Consider the following 27,419-nt stretch of genomic DNA (forward strand, 5'->3'; position numbering starts at 1 on the left):
CAGCACTTGCGGCATCTCGCCTACTCAGTTTTATGAAAGCTACATCTGCTAAAACAGTCAAACGTATTAATTTGCAACGTTTTAGCTACACACAATAGATTAGATATTTGTCTGTGTCCCCCTAACTATCTAAGATATCTCTACGACTGTCAAATCAAATACGTAACTTTTTGACAATTCCTTGATCGCCTTTCTCGTCCACCAAAGCCTCGCGTTGCTTGTGTCCCATGACGCTATATTCATGAGCGGTGATGAGCCGACTCTTATCATAAACCCGAGAGCCAATTTTCTGGAAATATACGTGCTCTCTCCCTTTATTTTTCTACGACCTTCAAAAGCCACTTGCGTAGTTACCTTTATAAAGTAAGTAGCTTAGTTAGAGTACTATTGTGTTGAAAAGACGACTTTTCAGGGCCAGTTAGTTAGCTTTCTAGATGGTTAGCTAGCTAGTAGCGTAGTTAGAAATTGAGGCCAGCTAGCTGCGTTGTCCATCTGATTATTTACTCCAACTAACGTTAGTTAGGTACCGGTAGTATGGCCTTGATATATAAGGCAGCCTCGCTAACCATAGCTACTGCATGAAGGCCTGTCTGCATGACTATAACAGGTCGCATGCAAACATTATTAGCCTGCTAGTTGGCGTGTACTAACAAGCTAGTTACATGCCATTGGTAGCTAAATGACTACTGGTTCTCTCATAGCTAACTAATTCACATAGCTAACAGCTAAAAGTAAAGCAACTCAAAATCAAACAACCAATACTACGGATGCAGCATCATCTCTTATCAATACGTTGTTTCATATTTGTTGTGTTCTCATTGCTGTCTTGTCTCTTTCGAATCCGAGTGTGGAAGTAAGATTTATAAGCAAATTGGTCTCCAGATCACTCTTTTGCCCGTTTATTGACATCTTGTTTTTCCATCTGTCTGTCCAGCCAGTGGTGTCTTTGAGGGCTTTCTCCATCAACTGTGGAGACTAGGCTACTGGCCACCCACATCATTGTGATCACCTTCATTACCTGCCAGTTTAGGATGCAACGATGTACTTGTCATGCTGCTTCTCACTAATGGTATGCATCCTTATTTCCATGTCCCAGGTTGTGTCCATAATATCACCCTATTCCATATCTATATAGTGCACTACTTTTGACAAGAGCACAGGGTTTTGGTCTAAAGTAGGGCGTTTTATACTAGGGAATAAAATAAATAAACAATAAAGCCTCTGGCATAGTCTCAAATGGCACCCTATTCCCTTTATAGTGCACTATATAGGGGCCTATGGTTGAAAGTAGTGCACTATATAGGGAATAGGGTTCCATTTAGGACAGCCATTCTCCAGGCGCCAGCAGAGAGCAGTAATGTGAAACCTGACAGCCAGGGTTGAACCATGGGTTGTGTTTGCTCAGCCTCAGGTAGGAAGTGAACCGGAGGACGTCACAGAGGAGGGATGCCTGTAGAGAGTGGAAGCAGTGCCGCCGCCCGTCACACCAAGCAGAAGCGCAAGTCCCACAGCCTGTCCATTCGGCGCAGCAACAGCACTGACCAGGAGCAGCGCACAGTGACAGGCATGCAGAGAGATATGCTGGACGGACAGGTGAGTGAGCTGACTACCGCAGTGAACACACACAAGTAAACAAACAGTAGACATGGTACCTTAATACACAAACGTATATGCGCACACACACATGCTCTATCTCTCTTTCTCTAAAACATGTGAACGTTTTAAAAAGCAGTTGGCTTGTATCTGCTTATAATGTTAGCTGTTAAGATGTAGTGATGTACTACTGAAATTGAAACCATTACACTAAAAATTAAAAATAGCCAACCATTGTATGTTGATTAGCATGTCAATTGTCAACCTGTTGTTGGTGGGAGGTTTGTTTGTGTGATATTACCAGGGAGAGAGGACAGTATCTGACTGTTTTTGTGACTTGCTTTCTACCTGGTGTTGCAACATGCTTTAAGTAAGATGTACTTTCTCAGAGAAAGTGTAGACATACAGTACCAGTCAAAAGTTTGAACACACCTACTCATTCCAGGGTTTTTCATAATTTTTACTATTTTCTACATTGTAGAATAATAGTGAAGACATCAACACTATGAAATAAAACATATGTAGTAATCAAAAAAGTGTGAAAGAAATCAAAATATATTTTATATTTGAGATTCTTCAAAGTAGCCACCCTTTGCCTTAAAGACAGCTTAGAAAATAGTAAAAATAAAGAAAAACCCTTGAATGATGTGTCCAAACCTTTGACTGGTACTGTACATCATGTTTCTCGTGGTCTCTTGGGGACCGAGGTGCCTATAGGTGTATATTTAGCCTAGGTTTTTTTTTATTTTGAAACGGAAATGTGTGTAGTTAGTCAAGTGTGTACACAGTATGTGTGTAGGCTAGTTAATCAAATGTGTGTGTTGTTAGCCATGGTAGTAGCCTATTAAAAAGAAATCTAAGATGAAAATCCTCCTTCAGAGAAGATTATAAAGACATTGTCTACTTTAGTGCCAGAGTTGCTGAAAATACACGAATGTTAAATTATTGACTCAATACATTAAATAAGTGAATTAGCCTATCTCGCTTTACAATTCCTGGCTTAATATTTAAGTCAATTAAGTTAGTGATTAACCATACCTCCACAATCAATCAGATAGTGTCTCACATGTAAGGTCTATTTGGAATTCAAATACTCGGACACAGTTGATTTGTCTCTAACAGCAAGACTAAGAGCTTTTTGATGAGATAGACAGTCAGGCACCATCCCTGATGCAAACACAGTGTTTGCTACCTCAGTCAGTGAGATAATAAATCCAAGGCATACTGTTTGATCAAGACCATCTTATTATTATACCAATAAAAAGGAAGTTGACAGCAAGTACAGTACAGAAACAGAAATTACGTTAGAATTTGTCCTCTCAATGTTTTGGGCGTTGTTAATAAATTGTGTAGGCTAGCCTCAAGTGTGAGTACCGAATAAGCATAACCTAGACCTAAGTATACTGAGGTGACGTTGTTTTCAGATGACTGGCATCGGTTATCTAGACAGTTCCTCTATAGCCTGTCATTGGCCTGTCTTTCCATTCTATTTGCTCTGAGCATACAGTAACAGTACCACGAGCTGCTGTTGTCTCATCAAGTTTTAATACCGTCCGCTTGTGCAGGTATGAGTATTCTTTTCATCAAGGCTCTCTCTCCATCTCCAGTACCTGTTGGCTCATTGTTGACCGTATCCATCCGCCAGCCACTGTATCAAATAAAAAATATTTTGGTCACATACACATGTTTAGCAGATGTAAATGCTTGTGCTTCCAGTTCCGACAGTGCAGCAATATCTAACAAGTAATATCTAACAATTTCACAACATGTATCCAATCAACACAAATCTAAGTAAAGGAATATTTGGACAAGCAATGTCAGAGCGGCATAGTGCTAAGTTACCGCCACTCTGATATCTAATAGTTCTTCCCAGCTGTATGTAATAGCACATAACATCTTCTGGGCTAACAACGTAAGAAATAATACATGAAAAAGAAAATACTGCAAAGTTTTTTAAGAACTAGAAGCGAGGCTGCCCTCTCGGTCGGTGCCATCTTGGCAGAATCTACTACTACACTAGAAGTTAGGCCCTCATGTCCTTTCACTCGCTAACCAAGGAGATCTTTATGCACATGATTGAGCAGCTTTGAAAGACTTAAGGGGCTGACTGTTTGCTGCAAATTGCCTTAAAAAAAATTATACATGGGTGTTTACATGTGCCGTTGACTGAATGGCGAGAGAGTGGTTAACCTCATTCTCACTCACTCTCGTGGTCTTGAACGTGTATGTGTGTGGGTGTGTGTCAATTTAAAGAACTGAGAGATAGGCTATTTGGTTTCGTCATGTCATGTTACAGTTTAATGACTAAGCTACAGTTGAAGTTGGAAGTTTACATACACCTTAGCCAAATACATTTAAACTCAGTTTTTCACAATTCCTGACATTTAATCAGAGTAAAAATTCCCTGTCTTAGGTCAGTTAGGATCACCACTTTATTTTAAGAATGTGAAATGTCAGAATAATAGTAGAGAGAATGATTTATTTCAGCTTTTATTTCTTTCATCACATTCCCAGTGGGTTAGAAGTTTACATACACTCAATTAGTATTTGGTAGCATTGCCTTTAAATTGAACATTTCTGGTAGCCTTCCACAAGCTTCCCACAATAAGTTGGGTGAATTTTGGCCCATTCCTCCTGACAGAGCTGGTGTAACTGAGTCAGGTTTGTAGGCCTCCTTGCTTGCACATGCTTTTTCAGTTCTGCCCACAAATGTTCTATAGGATTGAGGTCAGGAATTTGTGATGGCCACTCCAATACCTTGACTTGTCCTTAAGCCATTTTGCCACAACTTTGTAAGTATGCTTGGGGTCATTGTCCATTTGGAAGACCCATTTGCGACCAAGCTTTAACTTCCTGACTGATGTCTTGAGATGTTGCTTCAATATATCCACAATTTTCCTTCCTCGTGATGCCATCCATTTTGTGAAGTGCACCAGTCCCTCCTGCAGCAAAGCACCCCCACAACATGATGCTGTCACCCCCGTGCTTCACGGTTGGGAGGGTGTTCTTCAGCTTGAAAGCCTCCCCCTTTTTCCTCCAAACATAATGATGGTCTTTATGGCCAAACAGGTCTATTTTTGTTTCATCAGACCAGAGGACATTTCTCCAAAAAGTACGATCTTTGTCCCCATGTGCAGTTCCAAACCGTAGTCTGGCTTTTTTATGGCGGTTTTGGAGCAGTGGCTTCTTCCTTGCTGAGCGGCCTTTCAGGTTATGTCGATATAGGACTCGTTTTACTGTGGATATAGATACTTTAGTCCTGTTTCCTCCAGCATCTTCACAAGGTCCTTTGCTGTTGTTCTGGGATTGATTTGCACCTTTCGCACCAAAGTACGTTCATCTCTAGGAGACAGAACGTGTCTCCTTCCTGAGCGGTATGACGGCTGCGTGGTCCCATGGTGTTTATACTTGCACACTATTGTTTGTACAGATGAACGTGGTACCTTCAGGCGTTTGGAAATTGCTCCCAAGGATGAACCAGACTTGTGGAGGTCTACAATTTATTTTATGAGGTCTTGGCTGATTTCTTTTGATTCTCCCATGATGTCAAGCAAAGAGACACTGAGTTTGAAGGAAGGCCTTGAAATACATCCACAGGTACACCTCCAATTGAGTCAAATGATGTCAATTAGCCTATCAGAAGCTTCTAAAGCCATGACATCATTTTCTGGAATTTTCCAAGCTGTTTAAAGGCACAGTCAACTTATTGTATGTAAACTTCTGACCCACTGGAATTGTGATTCCATAAATGATGAAATGTGAAATAATCTGTCTGTAAACAATTGTTGGAAAAATGACTTGTGTCATGCACAAAGTAGATGTCCTAACCGACTTGCCAAAACTATAGTTTGTTCCCAAGAAATTTGTGGAGTGTTTTGAAAAACGAGTTTTAATGACTCCAACCTAAGTGTATGTAAACTTCCGACTTCAACTATATGGATAGTAGCTGGTAAAACCGTATGACTTTTCATGGTGGCCTACTTTTCTTTGCATAGTTTTAATCTGCGTACATGCAAACTGTTCACTGGGAACTGTCAGTAGTAGAGAATGGAGATACTGGTAAGTCAGAACAAAAGGTAGTTCGATATCGTTTTGTAATGAGACATTTATGGCTGTGTTCTTGTAATGGACTACTGTCTGTTGTAACTTGGTTTTACGGTAGTGACATCTGTGTTAGTTAGTGAATTTACTTAATATAGTTACATTCAGTGCTAAAATTGTGTCTATTTTGCATCAGTTACAGAAAACAATGTCTTGTCATGTCTGGATAGATATTTGCCTGGCAGAATGTGAAGTTGTTTAATGAAACTGCTTCCCTTTTTCTGTCCAATGGATACGGAACTGCTGTTTATTTTATGACGTTGAAGTGAACAGTTTTTGTTTGTTTGCAGGACTCCAAGTTGCCCCTATCCTTGCGGAGCAATCTACTAGACCTGTTTGGCCAGATAGAGCGGGAGTTTGAGAATCTCTACATTGAAAACTTAGAATGTAAGTGATAACAAGAGGGCATGTCATGTGTATTTAATGTAACGCACAAAATGTATGATTATTGATTTGCCTATTTACATACAGAGAGTAACTGATCAATGGATAATGTTATGGAGGTATTGTAGGAAGGAACGCCTGCCCCCTTGCGGGGACTGATTGGCTACCACAGTCGTCTACCGCTCATCCACCGGTTTGTTTTATGTTTGTAGGGTGAAATACTGATCTTGAGGAAGCTGATTGACTTCCTTGTGGTTTTGTAGTGGCTGTCTGTCATCTCTGTTGTCCGATAACCATGCGTGTGCGCTAATTCTGCAGTGCGCCGGGAAATTGATACACTCAACGAGCGCCTATTATCCGAAGGACAAACCATAGACGGAGGAGAGCTGAGCAAAGGAGCTCTGAAAGCAAAAGGTACAGTTAACCTGAAGTATAGTATTTAGTCTTCGCTTGAGGGATAATAAAGTTGTATTGCATTTGGTATAGGCTTAGATATTGTTAATTGATGAATTGATTTGCTAGTTTCTTTTCACTGGCTTTTCCTGTAGTAAATGTAAGTGAAAAGTGTTAAACCATTCAAACCATTCAAATGAACAAGGTACAGTTTTGTTATCTTTGTATATAGTCTGAATCACATCACAGTATTACTGTGGGCTGACACAGTAGTAAAGCCAAGATTGTGATGAATAGATTGTGTTTTTTTTATAGTTTAGAGGTGTTTATTCCTTCCTCTCTGAGAATGAAATCCAACCTGTTTCTCTAACAATCGATCCATGTGTTCATCTTCGTGTGCATACACAGCCAGTCACAGTACCAGCCAGCTCTCTCAGAAACTGATGACCACTTACAAAGCCTCCACGAGCAAGGTATGTTTGATTACACACTGTGTACAACACTGGTGCTACACACTGGTGCTCATTCATTGTTGATTATGAGGAAGTAAGACTATGTAAACGTTCTAGCTGTTTAAGATCATTAGAGCTTGTGTAATGATTTACTGCTATCAAAAGCCCTTTTGTAACTGAGTTGTGGTTTAGATGAATACTTCCTTTCCCGCAAATGTTTATTGAACGACTGAACAGATCTGTATTTACTGAAAGCTTTCATTTTTTCAATATTTAACTCCATCGTTAAGTGTTATACATTTATGTTTGTCAAACTCACGATTTGTAACCCAAACACTATTTCCAATGATCTTTCTTTGCTTTCGACCATAGGCTACATTGTTCTTGTGTACTGGTTGTTCAATAATGGTGCTTTTGAGTCTGAATGTAACCTTTTATTTAACTAGGCAAGTCGGTTAAGAACAAATTATTTTTTACAATGACGGCCTACCAGGGAACAGTGGGTTAACTGTCTTGTTCAGGGGCAGAACAACAGATTTTGTCCTTGCCAGCTCGGGGATTCGATCCAGCGACCTTTCGGTTACTGGCCCAACGCTCTAATCACTAGGCTACCTGCCGCCCCAAAATAATAATGAATATGGCACAGTTACTGTTCACAGGGTAGTAGTGAGCCGGTGTGTCAGTAATGGATTGGACTTTTACAGCGCCTTTCTACCAGGTGAGGTACTCAAAGCGCTTTACGTAGTAAGGGGGAAACTCGCCTCATCCAGCACCAATGTGTGGTTGGTGAGTGAGAACATTGTGCTGTCTCCTCTCTGTAGATAGTGTCGAGTTTCAAAGCCACCACGTCCAGAGCTGTGTGTCAGATCCTGAGGGAGTATGTGGGCCACCGGGACGGCATCTGGGACCTGGCGGTCACACGGAACTCACCTGTGGTTCTTGGGACCGCGTCAGCAGGTCAGATATGTCACCTCTAAGGTGGACCTGAAATTGAAATGTATACATTTGAAAGGATAAACTTCAAAAAATAACAAGAGAAAAGCTTACACATTTAGGCTAAATGTTAACATATGAAGAGGTGGACATCATTGTCTAATGACTGGGGTCTGGAATTGTGCTAATGAAGTACTAGGAGGTGTTTTGAGATTAAAAACTTGCTGGGAAATGTTTTGCCATAAAGCTTTGGATAAATAGGTTAACTTTTTTTTCAATGTTCCCCACAGACCACTCTGCTGCTCTGTGGAGTATAGAGACAGGAAAATGTCTGCTTAGATATGCTGGCCATGCCGGATCAGTCAACTCCATCAAGTTTCACCCTACGGAACAGATGGCCCTGACAGGTATGCTAATGTATGGTAATGCCATGAATACACCACATGCAGGTGTTAACCTGTGTTGTAGATTGTATGACTGTTGTAGTTAGTTCAGCTGTTGTTCAACTGTGCTTGTTGTTTAACTATTGTTCAACTGTGCCGTCACCTCAGTACAGATGTGTTGAAACATCTCTCTCATCAGCGAGTGTTCACTATCTTTCCCTCCATTTTGACGTGTTTCATAGTCCCATTCATAATCTCTGTTCTCTCTGTGTGTGTTTGCTATGGTAGCTGTGAGTTGGCACATCGTTAGAGCTATGAGATGTGATCGATGACTGCCTGTGTGTGTGTGTGTGTGTGTGTGTGTGTGTGTGTGTGGTGATGTGTTTGCTAAAGTGACGCTTCTCAGTCCATCTGTGTTTATTCGTGTGTGTGTGTGTTCGTGTTTCCTCAGCGTCTGGGGACCAGACGGCTCACATCTGGCGCTACATGGTGCAACTGCCCGTCATCCCGCCTCTAGCAGATATCAGCGTGAGTCTCATCCCCTGTCCTCTACTCACAGCCCCACTCACTCAATCACTCACTCACTCACTGATTCATTCACCACCCTTCATCATATCTCTCATATAAGGACCTTTCTCTCATGTGGACATTTACTCATACACTGTCTTCTCTCTCACATACCTCTAACTCACTCATAGTTACTCCTAAATAATGAATGAAAAGGAGATGCATTTTAAGATAAGGGCCCTGTAAAGAAACTCTGTACCTCTCTGTTCCCCCGCTGCCCTAGGCACTGTGTGACGACGAGCTGGACTTCTCAGACAGGGAGGATGGTGATGGGGACGGGGAGGGTCCGTGCAGTGAGGTCCCCACCATCCGCGTGGCCACCACCACCTTGAAGAGCCACCAAGGGGTGGTCATCGCTGCAGACTGGCTGGTAGGGGGCAAGCAGGTGGTCACTGCTTCCTGGGACCGGGCTGCCAACCTATATGAGGTGGAGACCTCAGAGCTGGTCCACACACTGACAGGTAGGCACAGAGGAAGGACACATCCCGACTATAGGAGTGTAGTGGAATCTAAGTATAGTCCATCTGCATATGTATTATCAATGGTTCTCTTCATTGCAATCTCCTCTCCCCTCTGCATTCTCTGATGGGCAACGCTACAATGTCAAAAATACATTTAAACCTGTGCCCGAGCGAGCCCCTGGCTGTTGTTTACGAAAACCAATAAACTAGCCTGCCAATATTGTTGCACTTCCGAAGTCTAGGGGTCCTAGGCCTAGTTACATGGTCTGTAACCTGAATGAATGGGTACATTTATGTGAGAAATCAGCGTTTGAGGATAGTGTTATGTGCCCAGGAGAAAACAACTTGACAAGTTCAGGGGAAGCTCCATCTTGACCTCTCGTCCAAGTGGATCGTTATGTTCAGATGGGGACACAAATATATACAAAAAGGAAAACTACTATAAAATCTACTGCGTTAAGTCTGCCCTTTAACGTTATTTAATATGGGAGATTATTCAATAGCAACCAGTGCCTAAAATGAACACCCGCCACCTGCCAAATGGGGGTATATTTTGGCATTGGCGGGTAAAATGTATATTTCACCAGCCACGTTGGCGGGTGGTCAGGGCTCCACAGTGCGAGCATTTCACTCGTGTTTCCCTAACAAAAAAAGATTGCAGTTTTGAAACTGCAGTAACTGCAGTCGCCTGTGGTGTTTTGGACGCAGTAATAGCAGAATAACTGCAGTGTACTGCAGTTCAACTGCAAAGTTACTACAGTAAAAAAAAAGTGTTATTTTGGACGCAGTAGTTGCGTACTGCACTCTAACTGCAGTTATAAACTAAGTGGTTCGAGCCCTGAATGTTGATTGGCTTACAGTTGTGGTATATCAGACAGTATACCACGGGTATGACAAAACATTTCAATTTACTGCTCTAATTACGTTGGTAACCAGTTTATAATAGCAATAAGGCACCTCGGGTTTGTGGTATATGGCCAATTTACCACGGCTAAGGGCTGTATCCAGGTACTCTGCGTTGTGTTGTGCTTAAGAACAGCCCTTATCCGTGGTATATTGGCCATATACCACACCTCCTTGGGCCTTATTGCTTCATTATACTGCACTCTGACTGCAATCTCTTTTCGTAGGGGTTGTGAATAGAAATATGATTACATTTTTGTAAAATAAATGCTGCAGTAGCTGTTTTCAAAGTATTTCTGACGTTTTGTTTCATAGCTGGTAAATGAATGGCACAAAATCAAAGAACTTCGAATCTATAGAGCTTATTCCACCTCGCACTGTGACACTGCCTGGCTAGGGGATGTGCCCACGTAAAGAGCTGTGTAAGATTCATGTTTAGAAGTGCTGCGCACAAGCATAAAAGTTAGTCTAATTTACTTTAAATGAAAGTCTACTGAAGTAAGACTTTGTCCGTGTCTCTTGGCTATTTACATTGTTTTGTTCACAAGCTAGGTTGTTTTTCTATGTTTGAGTTTCAACTTCTAGGGAAGTGAAGACAACGCTTCTACTAGTCAGACTCACCCTTACGAAAAAAGATTGCAGTATAACTGCAGTACAGTGCAGTTTAACTGCAGTTTGCTGCAAATACTGCATCCAAAACAACAATGTTCAGTGCAGTAACCGCAGTTACAGTGCAGTAACCGCAGGTCAACTGCATTGTACTGCAGTTATTCTCCAAAATACCAGTCGACTGCAGTCATTGCACTTTTACTGCAGTTTAAAAACTGAAATCTTTCTTTGTAAGGGCAATCTCATAGACACAAACATGACTCGAGTCGCGCTACCACAGTAACCTCCCGCCAACCATTAAAGGGGCAGGTGAATTTTTTCGTCCCTGTGATATTTTGGTCAAAATTATGTTAAACAATATACCACATGACTTCTTACTAGTAATACATTTGTTTTAGAAACATTACAAACCATGCTCATTTGTTTTGTTTGTGTAATTGTAGTGTAAAAACTATATTTGGGCTGGTAAAAAACATCTGAGTGGCTGGTCAATTTTATGCCCTGATGGAAACACTTGGTTTCCCTGGAGTTAAACAGTTTAGATACCTGGGAGTTGATGTCCACCCCACAGTCCAATTCACAGTTACAAATAATTACAACAAGATTCTCAAAGATGTGGTGTCAGATCTGGAAAGATCAACATTTCCAAATTCATTAAAATAATAGATCTCTATTATCAAGATGAACACGCTTTAACTTTTTGAGCTCAATGCTCCCTCTGGCACCACCGACTGGACATTGGAATAAATTGCATTCCTCAGTCTCTAAAACATGCCTCCATTGCATTAAACAACATACTCTGTCAAGGAAAAAGAGGGCAGGTGGCCAATGACTTCCAATTTTTTATTTATTATTTGTTCTCTGGCCTCTTTCCACATGTTTTGATCCAGATGCTAAGGTGGCTTGGCATCCCATAGAGGACAACCTACCTTGTACATTTGTACAGGTTGTAGGATCTGGTCCACTCCAACGTCTCCTTGAGATACTCTCCCCAAAAATGTGGCCCCTTAATAACACAGGCCATCTCTGTGTGTCGCACCGTCGAAAAATGATCCAAAACCAATTGGTACAATCACACTCCTTTGTTCCACAATTCCGACATCTGCTTGGGGGGCCGCCCTATATCCTTCCACCACTGGAGTGACAAGGGTGTACACATCGAGGTAATGTTCTCGATGAGGGAGGGCTCTGTGCATTTTAGAATTTACAAACAACTTTTAATTTACTGGGAAAATCGTTATTTTATTTACAATTTTGCTCTGCCTTGTGAAACACTACCAATTCACCCCCTCCGGAAAATTGTTAAGATTTGGCATAAACCCAGGGCACTGGTTTCTGAGAAGCGTCTCAGAAGCCCCTGTCAATTGACCACTATGGAAGAGAGACTTCTCATCTTCAGTCACTGAAATTAACTGGCAAACTGTAATCAAATTCCTTCTAGAAATCCTCATCAACAGAACAACCATTTACATTTTGTCTTCAGATCTTATCTTACCCACGCAGGCTGTTCCAAATGAAAATACATCCAACACCGAAATGCTCTCTATGCCCTCAGGATGCTCCTGGTACCTTCATTTATATGTTCTGGGAGTGCCCTGAGGTATCCCAATTCTAGAGACTAGTCTCCAATATGCTCTCCACAATGCACTCTAAATATGTTCCATGCTCACTGCAGATTATACTCTTCAGTGACACCTCCAAATTGGATCTCTCTTTGCGAGAAAAGCGATTATGGCTGGCTGGCCTCACGGCAGCCATTAAAATGTTTGCCTATCGATGGACCTCCCCATTCACTGTCTAAACATTAATGGTTACTGTCTTTTACTGACATGACTCAATAAGAGCTTTGGTGGCGCGACTGCATGGCACATAATGCCATAACATTCACTATTGGACTTCTGCAGTGGTTAAGATAAAATAATACCTTTTTAAATGACCTTGAGTATCTGTAGCGGTCATGTGGGTGGGTGCTGCTGTCCTGTGGGGGGTAGGGGCCGGTGGGTGTAGTGGTCCTGTGGGTGGGGGGGGGGGGGCTGTGCTTAATTTGGTTTTGGATTGTGCCAGAATCCAGTAGGCCTACCTCTCATGACATTTGTTTTTCACTGTTTGCAAAGTAACATTTTGAATAAAAGCAATCAGAGTTGATTTGAGTTGGTTCTGTAATTCTAATGTCCCCTAAAAAAACAAATTGTGAAAAGAAAGATTTTCATCCCGTGCCTGATTTTGTAAGAATTGATCTGGGTTGGGCAGCCTGGGTTTATTGTTTGCGAAACATTGTAGCCTAGAGACCAACACGTGGCCGTTGTTGTGCGGAGAGAGAGAGAAGCGTTCCTGTGTCTCTTACAGAAATAGAATGACATTCACTTTATATTGCAGTACCAGTCAAAAGTTTGGACACACCTACTCATTCAAGGGTTTTTCTTTATTTAATTTTTTTTTACATTGTAGAATAATAGTGAAGACATCAAAACTTTGAAATAACACATATGGAATCATGTAGTAACCAAAAAAGGGTTAAACAAATCAAAAAATATATATTTTTTCATATTCTTCAAAGTAGCCACCCTTTGCTTGATGGCAGCTTTGCACACTATTGGCATTCTCTCAACCAGCTTCAACTGGAATGCTTTTCGAACAGCCTTGAAGGAGTTCCAGCATTTGCTGTGCACTTGCTGGCTGCTTTTCCTTCACTCTGCCGTCCAACTCATCCCAAACCATCTCAATTGGGTTGAGGTTTGGTGATTGTGGAGGCCAGGTCATCTGATGCAGCAATCCATCACTCTCCTTCTTGGTCAAATAGCCCTTACACAGAATGGAGGTGTGTTTTGGGTCATTGTCTTGTTGAAAAACAAATGATAGTCCCACTAAGCGCAAACCAGATGGGATGGCGTATCGCTGCAGAATGCTGTGGTAGCCATGCTGGTTAAATGTGCCTTGAATTCTAAATAAATCACAGACTCTGTCACCAGCAAAGCACCCCCACACCATCACATCTCCTCCTCCATGCTTCACGGTGGGAACCACACATGCGGAGATCATCCGTTTACCTAGTCTGCGTCTCACAAAGACACGGCGGTTGGAACCAAAAATCTCCAATTTGGACTCATCAGACCAAAGGACAGATTTCCACCGGTCTAATGTCCATTGCTCGTGTTTCTTGACCCGAGCAAGTCTCTTCTTCTTATTGGTGTCGTTTAGTAGTGGTTTCTTTGCATCAATTCGACCATGAAAGCCTGATTCACGCAGTTGAACCGTTGATGTTGAGATGTGTCTGTTACTTGAACTCTGTGAAGCATTTATTTGGGCTGCAATTTCTGAGGCTGGTAACTCTAATGAACTTTTCCTCTGCAGTAGAGGTAACTCAGGGTCTTCCTTTCCTGTGGCGGTCCTCATGAGAGCCAGTTTCATCATAGCGCTTGATGGTTTTTGCGACTGCACTTGAAGAAACTTTCAAAGTTGTTGACATTTTCCGGATTGACTGAACTTCATGTAATGATGGACTGTTCTTGCCATAATATGTACTTGGTCTTTTACCAAATAGGGCTATATTCTGTATACCACCCCTACCATGTCACAACACAACTGATTGGCTCAAACACATTACGAAGGAAAGAAATTCCAAACCTGTGCAAAGCTGTCATCAAGGTAAAGGGTGGCTACTTTGAAGAATTTCACATATAAAATATATTTTGATTTGTTTAACACTTTTTGTTGTTGTTGGTTACTACATGATTCCATGTGTTATTTCATAGTTTTGATGTCTTCACTATTATTCTATAATGTAGGAAATTGTCAAAATAAAGAAAAACCCTTGCATGAGTAGGTGTGTCCAAACTTTTGACTGGTACTGTATATCTCTCCCTCTCTGCTCAGATTGACATGAGCCTGCAACTATCGTCTCTCCTGCGTTGCAATTCATCATTTATTTCCTTAGAGAATAATAGCCGCGGGAAGGGTATTGCAGCACCCATGATGAATTGAAAAACATTTGCCAACATTATAGAATTACTGCTGTCTGTTCAGAAATAAATTAAATCATTCAGTACTCTACACCAGGAGAAGGCCTATAATTTAGCCACAGAGGATCAATGTCTTTTAAATGTTTTATTATTGCCTAGCTGTGGATTGTGTGTTGCCCAATCACAGTCCAGAATGTGCGGCAAATCTGTCAGTTAACAGCATGCAGCCAAAACAGGACTTTTGCAATATTTCAAATACAATCGTGGGAAAACACAGGTTGGAAAGCAAATGGCTCCTGCTGAAAAGAGAAGACTAATCTGTCTGTAGAGGCTACCAAAATATTCAATCAACTTCCAAATAGGCCTATTGAGCAGACAGCGTTGTTTTACAAAGTAAAACAGGAGAGATCCTTTTGGCATGAGCGCATCGGCCGTCTCCGTTGTGCGAGCTGTACATCATTGGGCGAGTTTGTGAAACTGGAAAGCTTTTTTAGGACTTTAATTTCCTCCTCATTGTACAATGTGTGTGTCTCCACACACCTAGACCTAGGCTATTGATGGATTCAAGACAAGGTCGTTTTTATTGATCTCATATTCTGTTTGTCAGTGTCAAAGTAGCCTGTCATTTCGATCATTTGTGCGGTATTAAAAAATATTCTGCTAAATGTCAAATTGCATGAAATGTGTTTAGAAAAGGCCACATTTTTTCCCGGACCCTAGGCTATAAAAAGTGGTGTGAGGGTAAAGTTTTAGAATCCTGCTATTTTCTCATTTGTTTAATTTCATGATTGTGTGCAGAACAGAGGGTTATTTTTACCTCTCTGTCAATAGAAATTAAATTAAATGTTATACAAATAAATACAACCTAAAGATTCAAAACCAAACGAAAGGTCTCATGGACTCCAAACAAACCAGCAGCCTCACGGTTTGCAAGCTGAGACCCTGAATGACGATCACCTTAATTATCAGCACCCGATATGCATATCAACCAGGCTCAGCACCTGGACAAAATTGCTGCTGCCCCCTGTGGGAATGAATTGTTGAAGTGTATCCTGGATAGTGTATTTGTCTATGCCCTAACACTAACCTTGTCCTCATATCATAACACTGTCATGTTAACCTCGCTTGCGTCCCACCTACTCAACAGCCAGTGTAATCCCGTGGCGCGATATTCAAATACCTTAGAAATGCTATTACTTCAATTTCTGAAACATATGACTATTTTACACCATTTTAAAGACAAGACTCTCGTTAATCTAACCACACTGTCCGATTTCAAAAAGGCTTTACAACGAAAGCAAAACATTAGATTATGTCAGCAGAGTACCCAGCCAGAAATAATCACACACCCATTTTTCAAGCTAGCATATAATGTCACATAAACCCAAACCACAGCTAAATGCAGCACTAACCTTTGATGATCTTCATCAGATGACACACCTAGGACATTATGTTATACAATACATGCATGTTTTGTTCAATCAAGTTCATATTTATATCAAAACCAGCTTTTTACATTAGCATGTGACTAGCATGTGACTAGCATTCCCACCGAACACTTCCGGTGAATTTACTAAATTACTCACGATAAACGTTCAGAAAAAACATAACAATTATTTTAAGAATTATAGATACAGAACTCCTATATGCACTCGCTATGTCCGATTTTAAAATAGCTTTTCGGTGAAAGCACATTTTGCAATATTCTGAGTAGATAGCCCAGCCATCACAGGCTAGCTATTTTGACACCCACAAGTGTGGTACTCACCAAACTCTGATTTACTATTAGAAAAGTTTGATTACCTTTGGTGTTCTTCGTCAGAATGCACTCCCAGGACTTCTACTTCAATAACAAATGTTGGTTTGGTCCCAAATAATCCATAGTTATATCCAAATAGCGGCGTTTTGTTTGTGCGTTCAAGACACTATCCGAAGGGTAAATAAGGGTGACGCGCCCGACGCGTTTCGTGACAAAAAAAGTCTAAATATTCCATTACCGTACTTCGAAGCATGTCAACCGCTGTTTAAAATCAATTATTATGCCATTTTTCTCGTAAAAAAGCGATAATATTCCGACCGGGAGTGGTTGTTTTCGTTCAAAGAGAGAGAAAGTGAACATGGTGTCAGCTCGGGCACGTGCGCCCCAGTCTCATTGTTCTCAGATCGACCACTTACAAAATGCGCTAATGTTTTTCAGCCAGGGCCTGCAAAGCCACCATTCAGCTTTCTGGCGCCTTCTGAGAGCCTATGGGAGCGTTAGAAAATGTCACGTCATGCCAGAGATCCCCTGTTTTGGTTAGAGATGATCAAGAAGGCCATGAAATGGTCAGAGAGAGCGCTTCCTGTTTGGAATCTTCTCAGGTTTTGGCCTGCCAAATGAGTTCTGTTATGCTCACAGACACCATTCAAACAGTTTTAGAAACTTTAGGGTGTTTTCTATCCAAATCAAACAATTATATGCATATTCTCGTTACTGGGCAGGAGTAGTAACCAGATTAAATCGGGTATGTTTTTTTTATCCGGCCGTGCAAATACTGCCCCCTAGCCCCAACAGGTTTTAAGTACAGTTTCACATGGACCCAAATCTTTAATACTGTGTGTGTGTGTGTGTGTGTGTGTGTGTGTGTCCAGGCCACGACCAGGAGCTGACCCACTGCTGTACCCATCCAAGCCAGCGTCTGGTGGTCACCTCGTCCAGAGACACCACCTTCCGTCTGTGGGACTTCAGAGACCCCTCCATCCACTCTGTTAACGTGTTTCAGGGACACACCGAGTGAGTTACAGACACACACACACACACACACACACACACACACAGTCCCCTACAAGCAATTTAGGTGCTTAAGGTCACACGTGATGTCGTATTGTTATTTCAGTGGCTATACTATACATAATATAGTATAGTATAGCGTGGTCCCGTGTGGCTCAGTTGGTAGAGCATGGTGTTTGCAACGCCAGGGTTGTGGGTTCGATTCCCACGGGGGACCAGTACGGGGAAAAAAATGTATGAAATATATGCATTCACTACTATAAGTCGCTCTGGATAAGAGCGTCTGCTAAATGACTAAAATGTAAATGTAATAATATTGACTAAAACAGAAGCAGTTGTAAGGTTGGAGCTAATTCCTCCACAAGATGGCAGTACAACATCTTATTTCACTCATAGAGCAGTCGCTACATCACCACTCTGAAGCATTTCCAACCATTTTCAGTGTTTTTATGTTTTTCATTCTTTTTAAAAACATGTCACATTAATTTCCTTGGCCCGACTGGCTTTAGGCAAAATCCTCCACTTGCCTCTTTATAATTTATTATTGAGCACTTCATCTTCACCACTTTGACCACCTTCTGAGACTCTCACTTCCTCCCTTCAGCTCTCACCATTTATCACTCCGTTTCCCCGTTAATCCCTCGCTCATCCTCGCTCTGTGTAATTTGGCCCCTCTCGTTCCAATGCTGTTAAAGGCTCAATTTGAGTGGCTCATTTGAAAACGTGGACTGTCAGCTTCCCCCCAAACCCTCCATCCCCCCTCTTACTCTCAAACCATTTGAATGTGACTCCTGTCGTCAGTCTCGTTAATGCAAAGTGGTGTAGTACAGGCAGGCTGCTTCTGGCAGCCTTTGATTGCTGGGGATTACATGGTGCTCATTATGTTCGACCCCAACATGTATAATTCCTACAGATCCCCACTTTCATTCTCTCTCATAGACAATCACTGTAATGAGATTAGCACAAGCACACAGCCAGCCACTCACTGTGTGTGTGTGTGTGTGTGTGTGTGTGTGTGTGTGGGTGTGTGTGTGTGTGTGTGTCGGCTGTCTGTCGTGGCCCGTTAGTGCTAAGGCAATTACCTTCTCCTTCCTCTCTCTACGTTCACAGCATCTCAAGCAAGTCAACTGATACCTCCTCCACTCGCCTGAATCACTCCCTCGCTCTCACCCTCGCTCTCACCCTCGCTCTCACCCTCGCTCTCACTCCCTTGCCTTTTTCTAAGACAAAAAGGGTTCGTTTTTTTGAGCTAAGTCAACCATTGAGCAACAGCTGCAGTTCATTGTAGTCAGAAGTACCACATAAAGCTCACCCATGATGTGAAGTACTCTAAAAACATGACTGCGTATAACTTTGTAGCTTTAGTACTCTGATAAATACTACAAAATTGTCCGAAATGAAAAATTACTCAAACTATCCACATGTGAACAAAGTCTGTGTCCCTCTTGAACCATTCATAGTTATTCATCTTTATACAAGCTCTTTAACTAAGAACTATATAATAACTCAGTCCCTCAGAACCCTTAGCAGTAATGATGAGTGGGAGGAAGTTTATTTATATTCAGAGGTAGGCAGTGAGATCGTGCCTTACTGTTCTGTTTCTAGACCTGGAATAATAAATTACTTATTTAAGAATGTGTTTACTTTAACACGTGCAAACTGTATCTGAAAAACTGCTCTGTCGTGTGTGTGTGTGTGTGTGTGTGTGTTAGCTAAGACAGCTGTTAGTCCTAATGAGTGTCAGTCATAGCAGTGTGTGTGCTGATTGAGGCCCTCTCAGGGAACCCAGTGTTGCAGTAGACTGTTTGTGTGTGTACTGTCAGCTGTAGGGAGACGCTTGGCTGCCCTGCACCCAACAAGATGAATGAGGCCCACACACAGCCTGGCAGGAGGCCTCCCTGTGAAGGCACAGTCGGACGCACGCATGCACGCGCACGCACGCGCACGCACACAAACTCATGTCCCCTGGCCCTGGAAGTCCCTACAACCGCTTTGTCCCGCCACACACACACGTCATGTGGAGCCATGAGTTATGAGCTGCTGAGTGACACCACAGAGGGGCTTTCCCTTAGGGAGCTCCTGTCGTACACACTGACAGCAGGGGGTTAGAAATGCTGCAATCTGTTTCAGAAGGGACAAATATGTGACAAACAAAACGCCTGATTAGTTTGACTATAGAGAGTAGCTGTTGGTCATATCACTGCTACCAAATACCAAGCCCCTCATTTGGACACACATTGTACCATTTGCAGAATGTTTTCGTACAGTACTTTAAAATGCCAATTGTAATCATTGGTTAAATGGCAGAGGATGCTACTAGGTACAATTGTCTCTGGGGAGGGGTGTCTTAGGAGGGTTAGGATGTTTGGATTAGATGTTTCTTCCCACAGTATCTGTCTCTTGTTCAGAGGTTTGTCTTGTCTGAATTGGCAGCGTGACTGAAGAAGAATACAATGGCCTAGCTGTTAAGCCTAGCGGTTAAGAGTGTTGGGCCAGTAACAGAAAGGTTGCTGGTTCAAATCCCCGAGCCGACTAGGAAAACTCTGTGCTGTTGAGCAAGGTGCTTAACCATAATTGCTCCTGTCAGTCGTTCTGGATAAGAGCGTCTGCTAAATGACTAAAATGTACAGTTGAAGTCGGAAAATTACATATACCTTAGCCAAATACTTTTCACAATTCCTGACATTTAATCCTAGTAAAAATGCCCTGTCTTAGGTCAGCTAGGATAACCGCTTTATTTGAAGAATGTGAAATGTCAGAATAATAGATTGATTTATTTCAGCTTTCCTTTCTTTCATCACATTCCCAGTAGGTCAGAAGTTTACATACACTCAATTAGTATTTGGTAGCATTGCCTTTAAATTGTTTAACTTGGGTCAAACATTTCAGCTAGCCTTCCACAAGCTTCCCACAATAAGTTGGGTGAATTTTGGCCCATTCCTCCTGACAGAGCTGGTGTGACTGAGTGAGGTTTGTAGGCCTCCTTGCTTGCACATACTTTTTCAGTTCTGCCCACAAATGTTCTATAGGATTGAGGTCAGGGCTTCGTGATGGCCACTCCAATACCTTGACTTTGTTGTCCTTAAGCCATTTTGCCACAACTTTGTAAGTATGCTTGGGGTCATTGCCCATTTGCAACCAAGCTTTAAGTTCCTGACTGATGTCTTGAGATGTTGCTTCAATATATCCACATGATTTCTCTTCTCATGATGCCATCTATTTTGTGAAGTGCACCAGTCCCTCCTGCAGCAAAGCACCCCCACAACATGGTGCTGCCAGCCTGGTTGGGATGGTGTTCATGGTTGGGATGGTGTTCTTCGACTTGCAAGCCTTCCCCTTTTTCCTCCAAACATAACAATGGTCATTATGGCCAAACAGTTCTATTTTTGTTTCATCAGACCAGAGGACATTTCTCCAAAAAGTAGGATCTTTGTCCCCATGTGCAGTTGCAAACCGTAGTCTGGCTTTTTTTATGGTGGTTTTGGAGCAGTGGCTTCTTCCTTGCTGAGCGGCCTTTCAGGTTATGTCGATTTATAGGACTCGTTTTACTGTGGATATAGATACTTTTGTACCTGTTTCCTCCAGCATCTTCACAAGGTCTTTTGCTGTTGTTCAGGGATTGATTTGCACTTTTCGCACCAAAGTACGTTCATCTCTAGGAGACAGAACGTGTCTCCTTCCTGAGCGGTATGACGTCTGCGTGGTCCCATGGTGTTTATACTTGCTTACTATTGTTTGTACAGATGAACGTGGTACCTTCAGGCGTTTGGAAATTGCTCCCAAGGATGAACCAGACTTGTGGAGGTCTACAATTTATTTTCTGAGGTCTTGGCTGATTTCTTTTGATTCTCCCATGATGTCAAGCAAAGAGACACTGAGTTTGAAGGTAGTCCTTGAAATACATCCACAGGTACACCTCCAATTGACTCAAATTATGTCACGTACCTTATCAGAAGCTTCTAATGCCATGACATCATTTTCTGGAATTTTCCAAGCTGTTTAAAGGCACAGTTAACTTATTGTATGTAAACTTCTAACCCACTGGAATTGTGATACAGTGAATTATAAGTGAAATAATCTGTCTGTAAACAATTGTTGGAAAAATGACTTGTGTCATGCACAAAGTAGATGTCCTAACCGACTTGCCAAAACTATAGTTTGTTTACAAGAAATTTATGGAGTGGTTGAAAAATGAGTCTTAATGACTCCAACCTAAGTGTATGTAAACTTCCGACTTCAACTGTAAATGTAACAATTGAATGTTTCTGATAACATGTCCTCTTGACAGAGCAGCACAGCGTAATGTTGCAGGGGAGCGTCAGTGTAAAGGGTTTAATAGATAGAGAGCTTTGGGAAGGAGTAGCTCATTTGCAGTGTCTTCAGACGCAATTATAGCTAATGCACAGTGACAGAGCATGGTGGCAGTCAAAAGCACAGCATATTCAGCCTCTAAGTCCCCCCTCCTTATAATTGTGAAATAATTGTAGATGCGTCCCAAATGGCACCCTATTCGCTGTGTAGTGCGCTATTTTTAACCAGGATCCACGTGGCTCTGGTCAACAGCAGTGCACTATATAGGGAACAGGGTGCCTTTTGGGACACAGCCAATGTACGTGAGCTAACACGTAAAGTGCAGATGAGAAGTGGCAGCAGACTTGCTTTACCAACGGGATGCCATGTCGCGTTTGTCTCTCGCTTCTGTTCCGAGGCGTTTGATCACAGGCAGGCATCTGTGTGTGTGTCTGTGTGTGCGTGCATGTGTCTGTGTCTATCTAACACAGCGCTTCAGAGGAATATGCCAACATAAATCTGATTCTATAGTCACTGTGAATGTTCGTCTCAGTGCAATTTAAACATAATGTCACGTTGGAAAAAATCTAGAGAACAGGTTCTATTTGACAGGCTAGAATCTTCTATAAATATGATATGCATAGAAACGGGGAGGAAATGTTTGATCGTTATGATACTCAAACAAAGAAATGACACCGAATTATTTTATTTTATGTACGCCAAATATATGTTCAGGATGTTTGCTGAAAAATGCTGTATATGATTTATAATGCAGAATCTACACTCACATTAATGATAGCTAAGGATAAAAGATCATGTCCAGGGTTAATAGGTGGACGTCTCTCGTTAGCCTTTAACAAAGACTGGCCCAGTCACTGATACCCCTTCTCCTACCCCCTTCTACCCTTTTCCTAATGAGCCTTGACCTTGCATGTCAGTTGGCTCAGGAGAGACTTTCAGAATACCTCCCAAGTTATAATAGGAATTTAATAACGCAACCTTACCTTACAATGTCAAAAAGTGCATTGGCCTGGCTAGCTATTCCCTATATAGTGTACTACTTTTGACCTGAGCACTATGAGCCTGGGTCAAAAGTAGTACACTATATAGGGGATAGAGTGCCATTTGGGATTTAAAATCGTCCATGAGCGAGCCCCCCCCCCCCCCCCCCCCCGGTGGTTATATACGTACAGTTGGGCAGGGCCCCACATCTTTAATATGGCAGAGTTTAGCCCCTTAATTAAACCGTAATATAATGTCAATTTAAATTAAAGATGGCTAGGAGTTAGCCAGTGAGTGAGGCTAAGGTGGTGCTGCATGGGGCTTTTCTGCTGCTAATCTTAATCAGAACGAACAGAGCGCCAAATCGAATCCTCCTGGCTCCTTCAGTAGAGAGAGGGAGAGAGAGGGGGGTTGGAAGAAAAAGATGACAGTGATGTGTGAAATGAATAAGAAATCTTAAATGAGTCCATTAAAGGAATGGTCTTGACCTCAGCGACGTGTGAGAGCGACGTGCTACATCACGCCTGGCTCCCGCCTGGGAAGTTGTGCTGAGGTGAGCACTTTTAGGCCAACCTCTACTGACCCTCAGAGACTATGGTGACTTTCAAGACACTCACACTAGCCCCCCCCAGGCGTACCCAGTGACGGCACACTGAGAGGTAACCGCAGAGCCAGGCACAGGCAGGGCTTGGGAGAGGAGCTCCGCTCTGGAACTGCCTGACTGTTACACCCCCACTGGTAGATTATTAAAAATAGTCTTAACCTCCCTCCTCACAGTTTATATCACTCTCATTTATGAATGACTGTGTGACGGCAGGGAGATGACTCTCCCTACAGGCTGAATGACTTCACTTGAGTTACACATGATGAGTCTTAGAAGAAAAGTAACACCTTTAAAGATCCACATAAAGTGAAACCGCACCACTGGTCGCCCCAGGCGGGTTAGTTATTAGTTAAATAAACGGTGTTTGTTGTCTGAATGAACGCCTTTGATGTTGTAATATCGCAAACGGACGTGGTAGTTTCACCGCTACGAATTCCAGCTTTAATAGACTCCGTTTTCCTGTTGTTTGCCAGCAGTGTTTTGATGTGATAGCTTTGAGATAGTTTTTAGTTTGTTTTTGATTTGATACGCTGCATGGCCAAAAGTTTGTGGACACCTGCTCGTCGAAGATCTCATTCCAAAATCATGGGATTAATATAGAGTTGGTCCCTCCTTTGCTACTATAACATCCTCCACTCTTCTGGGAAGGCTTTCTAGTAGATGTTGGAACATTGCTGCGGGGATTTGCTTCCATTCAGCCACAAACATTATTGAGGTTGGGCACTGATTCTGGGCTAGGCCTGGCTCGCAGTCAGTGTTCCAATACATCCCAAGGGTGTTCGATGGGGTTGAGGTAAGGGTTCTGTGCAGGCCAGTCAAGTTCTTCCACACTGATCTCAACAAACCATTTCTGTATGGACCTCGCTTTGTGCGCTTGGGCATTGCCATGCTAAAACAGGAAAGGGCCTTCCCCAAACTGTTGCGACAAAGTTGGAAGCACAGAATCGTCTAGAATGTCATTGTATGCTGTAGCGTTCAGATTTCCCTTCACTGGAACTAAGTGGCCTAGACTGAACCATGAAAAACAGCCCCAGACCATTATTCCTCCTCTGTCAAACTTTACAGTTTGTACTATGCATTCGGGCAGGTCGCGTTCTCCTGGCTTCTGCCAAACCCAGATTCGTCCGTCAGACTGCCAGATGGTGAAGCGTGATTCATCACTCCAGAGAACGTGTTTCCAATGCTGCAGAGTCCAATGGCGGTGAGCTTTACACCACTCCAGCCAACGCTTGGCATTGTGCATGGTGATCTTAGGCTTGTGTGCGGCTGCTCGGCCATGGAAACCCATTTCATGAAGCTCCCGATGGACAGTTATTGTGCTGACGTTGCTTCCAGAGGCAGTTTGGAACTTCGTACTGAGTGTTGCAACCGAGCACAGATGATTTTTACGCGCTTCAGCACTCAGCGGGCCCGTTCTGTGAGCTTGTGTGGCCTACCACTTCGCGGCTGAGCCGTTGTTGCTCCTAGACGTTTCCACTTCACAATAACAGCACTTATAATTGACCAAGGCAGCTCTAGCAGGGCAGATATTTGACGAAGTGACTTGTTGGAAATGGAGTATCCTATTAGAGTGCCACGTTGAAAGTCACTGAGCTCTTCAGTAAGGCCATTCTATTGCCAATGTTTGTCTATGGAGATTGCATGGCTGTTTGCTAGATTTTATACACCTGTCAGCAACCGGTGTGGCTAAAATAGCCGAATCGAGTCATTTGAAGGGGTGTCCACATACCTTTGTCCACGTAGTATAGATTTGATGGCTTTGAGAGAAATTTTAACAATGATCATTCTGTTTTGTTTTTTTGTCTCTCTCCAGCACGGTGACGTCAGCTGTGTTCACAGTGGGGGACAACGTGGTGTCGGGGAGTGACGATCGCACCGTCAAGGTGTGGGACTTGAAGAACATGAGGTCACCCATAGCAACCATCCGCACAGACTCTGCTGTTAACAGGTAGGAGAGACATTTAATTGTATGTGAAGAGCTGAAAAAAGACCAAGAGAGATCATACAATTCAGAACATTTTATGGTCATGTTTTCCAAAATGTTTATCTTTTAGTTTGAACTCAAGCACAGTTCAGATTGATAGTTTAGGTGTAGTGGTTGAGTGACAGCTCCACCTGTACGTACAGTTATTATTAGCGTTGTCAAGAACACATCAAGTCAAGCCTTATTCCCTTCTCTTGTCTAACACGCCATACTCTCTGTCTGAACTCCTTCCAGGATAAGTGTCTCAGCCAACCAAAGAATCATCGCTCTCCCACACGACAATCGGCAAGTCAGGCTGTTTGACATGACTGGAGTAAGACTGGCACGACTACCACGCAGCAACAGACAGGTAGGTGCTGAGGGAAGAGAGCGGGAGGGAAGGAGAAAAGATTCTCCATCTATCCTTCTGTCACGCAGACAGTCCCTTCCTGAGAGGGGGAGGGAGGGAGAAACAATGGGAGCGAGATGAGGAGGAAAGATTCTCCATCTCTTTCTGTCACACAGACAGCCCCTTCTGTAGAGAGGGAGAGAGTGAGCGGAGGAAAGATTCTGCAATCCCATTTCCACACATAGTCACTTCCTGCAGGCTGAGTGCTGACACTGCCTCAGTGTCTATAGCCATTAACACTGCTGATGTGGAAATGTACTGCTGTGTACCAGGGAGGTCAAAGGGTTGTTGTTGGGGGTTTTAACTTGTGTGGGTTCTGTGTAGCTGTGTGATACTGTACACAACTCCATTGAAGTCTGTTTGAGCTTTGTTATCCATGTTGTGTGGTCTTTGAGGTTTTTCTGTGTTGGTATGTGCCTGTGTATTCCAGGGTCATCGACGCATGGTGTGCTGCTCGGTGTGGAACGAGGAGAATGCGTCGTGTAACCTGTTCACCTGTGGCTTCGACCGGCAAGCCATCGGATGGAACATCAATATCCCAGCTCTGCTGCAGGAGAAGTGATGCAGGACAAGTGACACACACACACTGCACATACACGGGCGTGCAGACACACACACACACTACACACATACCACTGTATTTGATCTCCATCCACTTTGCATGGACTGAGTGTTTTTATGTGTTTTAATGGAGAGGACAAAGTCATATTTTAAACCCATCTATATACTTAAAAATATATTTGGTTAACTCCAGAAAACACTACTTCTGTGGTCTTGTTTACTGCTGATGAACATGAATGGATGAATAGCAAGCCCTAGTTGATCTTGCATGCACTCAAACTCCCGTCAATGTATTTGTAAAACTGTCTGAAGAACGATAGGAGAGGCAATACATTTGTACCACGCGTATCAACCCAGATGGATGATCTTTACACTGAGTGGGTAATCTTGGCTGTTTTCACCCTCTTTGGCCTGCATGATCAAGGGCTAGGAGTTTACTATACTGTATCATCTAGACACCTACTACACATTTGACCTACTGAGTTGTTTTGAGTCAGTCACATTTTACACTGTCCATTGTACAGATTTCTTTTTAAAAACACATTTAATTTTTTTTTGCCATGCTGTTAGGATATATCTGCCTTGTTCTTTCTATACTGTGTAGTACTCAATATGACTATGTGGGTGTACTGTAGATTTGACAATAGGGAACCTGCAATTATGTTTTTTTGCAAGAAAATGCATTCATGCATGCAGCAATGGGGCTTGTTCAATATCATATTTAACATTTCCTCCATGGGTCACAATGTGCTCATATGGTTACTGGTCACCTGCTTAGATAAATATGCTTGACTGATATTAATGTTTGCTGTACATAGATCTCAATGAAAATGATAGATGATCAGCTTGAAGTGTGTAGTCCCCCTGGCCAGTACACTGTTTACTGTATTGCATAGGCTAATCTAATGTTGAATATGTGATCACAACATCCTCCAATAGCAAAGCCACAAAAGAGCGCAATAAAATAATTTGGTTAATTATCACCATGGTTACACAGGAAATTGGCTGAGGCGCGTTAGGATGAAGTATAGTTCGGATGATTAGGGCCAGGAGTTTTTCTGACTCATGTTACCTGACCACGA

The 27,419-nt window shown here is 42.5% G+C and overlaps 1 protein-coding gene across 2 annotated transcripts; it reads left to right on the top strand.

Moving 5' to 3' along the window:
* wdr37 (WD repeat domain 37) lies at positions 1-27,188 on the top strand. Of its 2 annotated transcripts, XM_029699033.1 has the most exons (14): positions 1-363; positions 935-1,069; positions 1,406-1,593; positions 5,985-6,081; positions 6,397-6,492; positions 6,880-6,944; positions 7,745-7,880; positions 8,147-8,263; positions 8,691-8,767; positions 9,030-9,267; positions 17,370-17,511; positions 25,218-25,352; positions 25,623-25,737; positions 26,207-27,188. In XM_029699033.1, the coding sequence occupies exons 3-14, from the start codon at positions 1,447-1,449 to the stop codon at positions 26,336-26,338; spliced, it is 1,497 nt and encodes a 498-aa protein (XP_029554893.1). In that variant the 5' UTR covers positions 1-363; positions 935-1,069; positions 1,406-1,446; the 3' UTR covers positions 26,339-27,188. The 2 variants fall into 2 exon arrangements, with proteins under 2 accessions (XP_029554893.1, XP_029554902.1); XM_029699042.1 differs by lacking the exon at positions 935-1,069.
* Positions 27,189-27,419: the final 231 nt, after the last annotated feature.

Source organism: Salmo trutta, chromosome 2 (genome assembly GCF_901001165.1).
Source record: "Salmo trutta chromosome 2, fSalTru1.1, whole genome shotgun sequence".
NCBI classification, from domain to species: Eukaryota; Metazoa; Chordata; class Actinopteri; order Salmoniformes; family Salmonidae; genus Salmo; species Salmo trutta.